The sequence below is a fragment of the Arachis stenosperma genome, chromosome 4 (genome assembly GCF_014773155.1).
Source record: "Arachis stenosperma cultivar V10309 chromosome 4, arast.V10309.gnm1.PFL2, whole genome shotgun sequence".
NCBI lineage: Eukaryota > Viridiplantae > Streptophyta > Magnoliopsida > Fabales > Fabaceae > Arachis > Arachis stenosperma.
The window spans coordinates 85313969-85321936 of record NC_080380.1 but is presented as its reverse complement, the minus strand read 5'-3'; the positions used below and the strand labels follow the sequence as shown (position 1 = coordinate 85321936).

At 31.7% G+C, this 7968-nt stretch overlaps 1 protein-coding gene across 2 annotated transcripts; it reads left to right on the top strand.

The window, feature by feature from the left end:
* The first annotated feature begins 3436 nt into the window (after positions 1-3436).
* LOC130977032 (uncharacterized) lies at positions 3437-7214 on the top strand. 2 transcript variants are annotated; one of them, XR_009084811.1, is made up of 5 exons: positions 3437-3664; positions 5250-5624; positions 5812-5965; positions 6063-6256; positions 6356-7214. XR_009084811.1 is itself a non-coding variant. In XM_057902028.1 (5 exons), exons 2-4 carry the CDS (start codon positions 5306-5308, stop codon positions 6078-6080), a joined length of 573 nt encoding a protein of 190 aa, XP_057758011.1. In that variant the 5' UTR covers positions 3437-3664; positions 5250-5305; the 3' UTR covers positions 6081-6256; positions 6332-7214. The 2 variants fall into 2 exon arrangements, 1 of the variants encoding a protein (XP_057758011.1); XM_057902028.1 differs by having other exon boundaries at positions 5730-5965; positions 6332-7214.
* The last annotated feature ends 754 nt before the right edge of the window (positions 7215-7968 follow it).

The window sequence follows — 7968 nt, the reverse complement described above, 5'->3', positions numbered from 1 at the left end:
GTGATGTTATTATCCTATAAACAAAGGACACTACCAAAATTCTTACATTGTTTGAGTCTCTTAACACTGCAAGAATTGGAGTAATTCGGAAGAAAGTATCATAGGAAATTCGGCTTTGTGTTCATAACAAGTACAGACAAGAAACTATCACACAGAATACTGGAGGAGATGAAGGTAAGATAAACTATTTTCTACACATGCCTCAATTATATTAGTGTCTAATCTTATTGTTGATCAAAAATACCAACATCATACTTTATGAATACAGTTTAATATGGATTGGTTCTTTGTAGCTGGCCAACTTGTCCTATCTAGTGATATATAGCTATGTTATTTGCTTTTGTTATATAACTTACAATAGCATCAGTACCTATCATGTATCTTTTTATTAACAAAAAAATTATAATACAAAAATATTACAATAGGACCAGTGTCTTAATTTGCATGCAACGGATTTATATCACTTCTTTTTCCAGTTCTGACTTCTGGGTGTTTTTTTTAGCAAGGCAATACAAATATTTTGGGAATGAGTAATAATTCAAAGTCTTAATTTAACTTTTTTTAGTTGTTAAATTAAAATTTCTTTACACCACAAATTTTTGTAAATGTCAATACTCAATAGTACTTAAATATATATACACTCCTCTATATTTATATTAAAATAGTATATTATTCATAGAAATTGATGGCAAAAGCATTTATTTAATTTATTAATTAGCAAGCACAAGTTAAGATAAGCATGAAGCCTTATTAGCGTGGGGATGGAAGCAAGAACTTGTGATTTGAAGAAACTTGAGTTTCTTCTTAGTTATGTGTGAACATAGTAAAGAGGTTGGTCCAACCATGAGATTGCATCTTCAACTTTTACAAATATCATTATTTATTACCAAAGTTAATTAATTTATTTGGCAACGACATCAACATCAACATCTCTTGATTTAAATGTGCCCCATCCACCATTCTAATTAAAGCTTCCTACTATGATTCATTCGAAGGTTACCATGAAGTTACCTACCTATATATATTATATATATGCATGCATTATGAAATTAATGGTAGTAATTGATTAATTAAGATGAGTAGTGATAAAAATAAAAAAGCAGCAGATTCACCAAAAAGGTGGTGATTCCAGCAACCAATACTTAGAACAGTTGTTAACCCTTTTCAACTTATTGTAATAAATATCATGAATTGTGAACCATTATTGTTAGTTAGACAATAGCTTAACAATACTTATGTATGTACTATTGGACATTATGCAGACACACTATGAAAATTCTCTTTCTGTTGAACTTGATATTACGTCTCGGGAAGAATTCATTATTATAGAGAGAAAGCTTGCACGATTTTGGGACCGTAAGCCAAACAATAAACTGACATTGTTGCTTAACTATGGTTTTTTTTACTATTGGTAACACAATTATATTACATGGCTCTGATGTAACTTTCAGGTTTATCTCAAGAGAATGTTCGAGAGACTCTAGAAGAAACAGGGGAGGTAGTTCAAGACTTGATGGAGGAGGACGACATTGTGAAAGATGATAGTTCTGAGGAGGTTGTTTCTATTGTAAACAATGCTCCAAAGCTTACTTTTGACCTCAATAAAATACCAGAAGAGAATGGGGTATTTTGAGTCATGTTGTATGGACTTGTTAGTTTGATCTTGTTAGATACAATCTTTGAGTTGATCTGGTTATTGAAAAATTGGCATGTAATTGGTATACTCTAACTTGGATGACTTGTCTTTTTAATTGGTGTGAGATTAGTGAGGTAGCAAGGAACATGTTCGAATTTAAAATTATGTTGACATCGCATATCCTACTTAGTTTTTTGTGACTTGAAATTGTTTTGAGACAAGATTCAATTGACAGCCAAAATTATTCTTTCATTAATTTTTTATAAGACAATGCAGCTGAATGTATGTTGCTCACAACTAAGCTTATGTCATTTTAGCAAAGTAATGAGCACATATTTATCAAAATTCATATAAGCAAATCGTCATATCATTAGGAGCTAGCAATGGAAATAAAAGTCTCTCTCAACATATTTTTTAATTAGTAGAAAAAAACAAATTAAATGAATAATTAATGAAGGAATACACTTTAATGCACACAAAGTCATATATTTTTATTTATGATAAAAGTTAAAAATTAAAGTTAAATATATTAATATTTTTTTATTTAACAAAATTAAAATAAAGCACAAAAATAAAGATAAAAACTAAAAAAAATAAATAGTTCTAAAAAAGGATAATGTCACATTTTATATCATTATGTATGAGAACAATGATTTATTTTATCATATTTATTTTTATACCAAATAATAAAAAAATTCATTTTTATGTTCATTTTTTGTTACTTATTTACTTATCTGTAGTTGTTTAATATTAGACTTTATACTTATTGAGTCATGTTGTTTCCTAACAAACAAATAGTTATGAAGTCATTTTTATGTTTTTATAGGAATACATTCATTATATCATAAATTAATAATTAATGTAAATTTTAAAAAATTGAATAAATTTATATTTATTTTGATTACATTCATCAGGGAATTATATGTATTCCTATACTCAAGAAATAGACTTAACTTCTTCTATAATAAATAAAATTTTCAATAATTTAATTTATAAAATAGGTCTCATTTTTTTATTTATCCTAAAAATTAAAAATTGAAATTAATATTCATAGTTTTGATTAATAAAATTAAAATAAATTATAAAAATAAACATTGAATAAAAAAATTACCTTGTTTAAACTATTTTACAAATGGAGCCATTTTTATAATCTTACGATTGAGAGTGAGCAATTTTGTTAAATTTCTCTGAGTACGTGACTGAGTATGTAGTTTTTGATTATAAAAATAGGGGTAAAATAGGAAATAAAGAATTGGAGATATTTGAGATATTGTTATATATTATTATAGATATACAATTAAAATTCAAGTACCATAATAAGTAAATTCAAGTACTATAATAAAAGTTAGTGTTTCTTTTTCTTTTTGATAGTACTCTTAACATACGTAATTTTAATATCATTTCTTTTATACAGATGTTAAGTTTTGTTTTATCTAAAATAAAATGATTCGATTTTAAATTCTATCATGAGGTAAAGCTAATTTTTTATTAAAAAAATAAAAGAAAATTTATTTTAACTATTTTTTAATTATTTTTTTATTACAAAATTATTATTATTATTATTATTATTATTATTTTAACCCCCAATTAAATTTATGATTTTCTGAATAATTCTATTAATATTGTTAACAATAAAATATATCATAATTTTTTATTAGGCTGACCATATAAACATGATAAATTGTTTATTATTATTCTTTGTGGCTTATTTACACTGCTGAGTGAAGCCCGTTATTGTTACCACTATCAGAAGAGAAAAGAACTCAGTCTTTTAATGTTCAAAACACATAAATCCCGCCACTAACCTAATCCTAATTTCTTTCACCACTAAAGCCTCCCACGAGACGCACTTTCGCCCGTTGTTGTTGGATCGAATCTCTTCCTCCAAGAAGTCTTCAGATTTCATCAAGTTGGAGTAGTCGTCGATGTCGCAGAGCCAGAATCCATCAACATCGTCCTGTCGTGTCCACCCATCAAGCAGCTGCATCGTGAGAAGCATCAGCATCGATAACCTTCCTCCCGCTGCCGGTAAGCACTAAAAGTTGACTTTGTGTGATTGCTAATTTGCCCATTGAGAATCGCATGTTACTTAACCCTTATTTATGGAATTAGTTTTGTGTTTCCATGATCAAGTTCTTCCCTTTGTTACTGTAATTTTATTTTGAAAACACTAATTAAAATAATCAACTTCAAGAAAGTATTGTTGCCATATTGCACTTGTTTAACATATCTGGTATTCCAATATTTTGGTTTAACTTTGCTTTGCCGCATTTAGTGGTGTTTTTTGTTCCTTGCATTTTACTAGCTATTTGATTATCATTAGCAAGAAGATTATCTTATTATAATATCCACAATTTGCTGTGTGCGGATGGAAATTGTATTTACTGTAATTTAGCAGTATATTTATGTAATATTTTCTGCTGAAAATTGTTGTTTCTCGTTGCCGTGTTTCCCCCTAACTCTTTAGTCAGTTCATAGCTTTAACTCTGATGGCTGTAACTGTGTTGGGAAATTTGTCTATGGCTTTCCTTTTTCCAGAATTTTGAATTTACACAGTCTTTATCCTCTTTATTTTAGTTGGTTTTGTTATAGCTTAACTATGAGAAGGGCAAAAAAAGTAAACACATTCTCCTTTTTCTCAAAACATTTACAAAGTTAATCCATGTTTAAATTTCCTCTTTAATGTAGGTAGAAAAAAGAAAATTATAAACTGATATGATATGTGAATATAGGTCAAGGAGAGGAGTTTATTTATACATTCGTATCTCAAGTTATCAAATAACGCACGAGTTTAAGAAATTAATACTAAGTAGTTTAAATAATTGAAAGAATAAGCACGCATTTTTTTAGTTAATTTCAGATTAAGATTTCACGGTGAATTAAAGAATTCAATGTTCATGATTTTTTCAATGTACTTAAATTTGTTTATTTCCATAGCTATTAATTGACTTGTTGACTAAGTATAGACCTTATTATATTAAGGGTTAGAGACTTAACATATATTGATCATTCTCAAATGTAAATAGGGTATGTGCTTAATTTGAGGAATGTATTACTCCTACTATGTATAGAGTTGTTTACAAAAAAGTGATAAAGTAGGGGGGAGTATATTGATCATAATCATTATTGTTTGCTTGATTTAGGTTTCAAAAGATAATTAATACTCTAGTTAGTATATATATATCATGTCTTGGGTTTTGATTTGAATTTTGGTAATGCCTGTATAGTGCTTATGCAACAAAGTTGTAACTCATGCCTTTACATGTACATTCGAATGTGAAAGGAATATATAGTTGCTTATGCTAATTTTATCACGTTCTTTATGTTTTATATATTTCCTAACATATATAGTTGCTTATTTGAACCCCAATTTATTATTAATTTATATTGAACATGTTTGTTCAGAAAATTATAGGCATGACAAAGCTATTGAAAAGGCATGTTGCTTCCAATTAAAAATTTTAAGCCTATTGCTATTTCTTTTATGAGCTATAATTTGAGATATTTTTGCTATACGTGTCTAAATATTTGCTTATATTTAAATGCATTTGAATTTTTGTTTATTTTTTACATTTTGATAATAGTATTAAGTGATATTGTTGGTGGTACCAAGTTTATTAAGATGCTCAAGATAGGTCGTTACACGAAGAAATCAAAGTTAGACTCAGTATGTCAGCAAACTCAAACAGGATCTGCTGCAGCTTCATCCGTGCCCCAAGTGGATGGCCTAATTCCCCCTTCTGGTGGTACTGGTGCCGCCCTGACCTCATCTTTACGCCCCTTTCGACCACCCGTACCGAATCACCGCCTGCTCCACAGACTTGCACGAATGGTGCTCAACACTCGGAACTGACTGATGAAGACTTAGACCCAGAGGCAGATGACGTAGATTCTTTTGAGCAACACGTTGACAACATATTTGCTACATTAGAGGCTCTGAAGCACAAGAGACGCAAGACCACCGAATTTCGGGATGTTAAAACAATTGGTATACAAGAGTTTATCCCATGTATTTTTTTATGAGTAATTTTTTTATGATTTTATTGCATCTTGGGCACAGTGGTTACTCACACAGACTAACTATGATAAACAGAGTCCGATCGGACAATCAAGCAACTTCATTTAAATGTAAGAGAGGCTATGAAGCCACCTAATGGTAGAAAAATTGTACTCAGGTTCAACGATAGACTACAACCAGTTGGAAATGAAGCTAGTATACTAAGCGGCGTTGTCATAATGCTAGGATCTGACTTCACCAAATTCCCAATCTGTGAGAAAGACTGGAGAAAGGTTCGCTCTAGGGACAAGATATATAACGAATGTGTAAAGGTAAATCGTTATATTCTTGTACAGTCCCAGAATCTTAATTCGACTCCTACCAACAATTTAATTATACTCTTGCTGAAATTGTTCCATTTTGAAGAAGATAGTGGAGGAATTATGAAGCGTACAATATTAAAAATGCTAGGAAGGGCTTGGAAGGAGACGAGGAACCATTTGTATCATTACTTTTACAAATCAGATCTGACTCTTGAACAAAATATTAAAGGCCGTCTATCGGGAATTACTGCGGATCATTGGAGATGATTCCTTGATTATCACAACAGTGAAGAAACAAAGGTAATTTATTTTTATTTCATACTTTCAAAATTCTATTTATGTCACATTGAGTTAGTCAGAAATATTGTCTAGTAGCTCTTAATTTTGATGGCATAACAGGAGAAGTGTAGGAAAAATACTGAGAATCGATCGAAGCAATTATACACTCATACTGGCGGATCGAAAAGCTTGGCAAGGCTCGGAGAAGAAGAGGAAAAAGTTAAGATTCACTTACTTTTTGAACCTTCTCTACATATACTTATTCACTATTTAAGCTATATTGTTGCAGTCGAAACGACAGGGGCGTCCAGTTAGTAGGGGGAGTTATTTGTCTTAACGCACAAATAATCTAATGGATCCTATCTCCATGATGCAGCTCGGGCTATTGGTGTTAGTAATGTGTTGAGAATCGCTATGTTGTTTCACATAAGTTTTGTTTGTTAAAATTATGTTCAAAGTTTGTTCGGTTAGCAATTAGCTAATAATTGCTTATGTTCGCTTATCTAACTGCGTAGGAAAGAATTACAGAGATTGAGCAACATGATGAATCATCTAGACTGTTGTCTCAGAATGATTCACTTGCTCAAACTCTTGGAAAGGAGCACCCAGGTAGAGTGCATGGCATGGGAATCGGACCGACTACTAGTCAAGTGTTTGGTACGAATTCACCTCAGCCGAGCATTAGAACTCAAAGGGAGGAGACTCAAAGGGTGTTGCTTGAACTACAAGCAGAGCTGTCGGTTGACAAATTAAAAAGGAAGGCAATAGAGGATGAAGTAGTAGCCGAGAAGACCAAAAGGCAAGCAATGGAGAGTGCTCCGATGTGTCTAGTTCAAGGGCAAGGTGGGGAGCTACCACCAGACCTGGCTCCATGGATGAATTCATTGGAGGAACATAGTAGAGAGTAGAACTAAAGATTTGAAATTTATTCTTTAAGATAAATATACACTTTTTTATTGTTGATTATGCAACTCTTAGTAAGGAATACACTTTATTGATATTTGGATTAATGAATAATTTTATCAGTTTTGCCAATTTTTGTTCAACCATCAATTTATTCATTTAGTTACAAAATAATTAAGTTTTCTAATATCAGAAAAAATTCAAAAAATAACAAAAAAATAATACAGTACTTAAAAGAGTGTTGATTGTCGGTGCAAAATACAGTCATTTTGCGGTCATTTAGACAGAACAATAGCTGCGGTTATCAAATGACTGAAGATAAATTAAAATTTTTTGGAAAATCAGATAGCGGTGGTTTGAAATCGCTGCAGAAAACATTTTAAAAAATACAACGGTCAAAAGAACAGTACCGGTTCAAAACCACCAAAAATTGGAGTCGAATTTCCTGTTGGCAAACCGCCGCTAAATCAATCGATGCCAATCAAGTGGTTTCACTGCGGTTGTGCCAGCGGTTCAATGAAACCGTCGCAAAATCAAATGTTCACCCTATACTGCAACGGTTTTTGAACCACTGGTGACATGTTTCGCGGAATCCTCATATAAACCACTGCTAAGCGGCGGTTCTGCTGTAGTGGCTGCATGGTAGGTTGGTCGGTGGTATGAGGGTCGAATGCCTCCTCGAAGTTTATCTCGTCGATCATCGATGCCTCCTGATGACTGCTGGATGCCCCGAGGTCATACCAACCAGGGGTCCAACATCCCAATCGTCCTGAAATGCTGATGATCCTGACCCTGAAGGCGGATGTGGTGGTAGAGAGAAGGAAGGGGTG

Coding starts and splice junctions, on each gene's coding strand:
- LOC130977032 (XM_057902028.1), top strand. CDS start 5,306: ATGTCAGCAAACTCAAACAGGATCTGCTGCAGCTTCATCCGTGCCCCA. Junction 5,625..5,729: donor TCGGGATGTTAAAACAATTG/GTATACAAGAGT, acceptor TATGATAAACAG/AGTCCGATCGGACAATCAAG.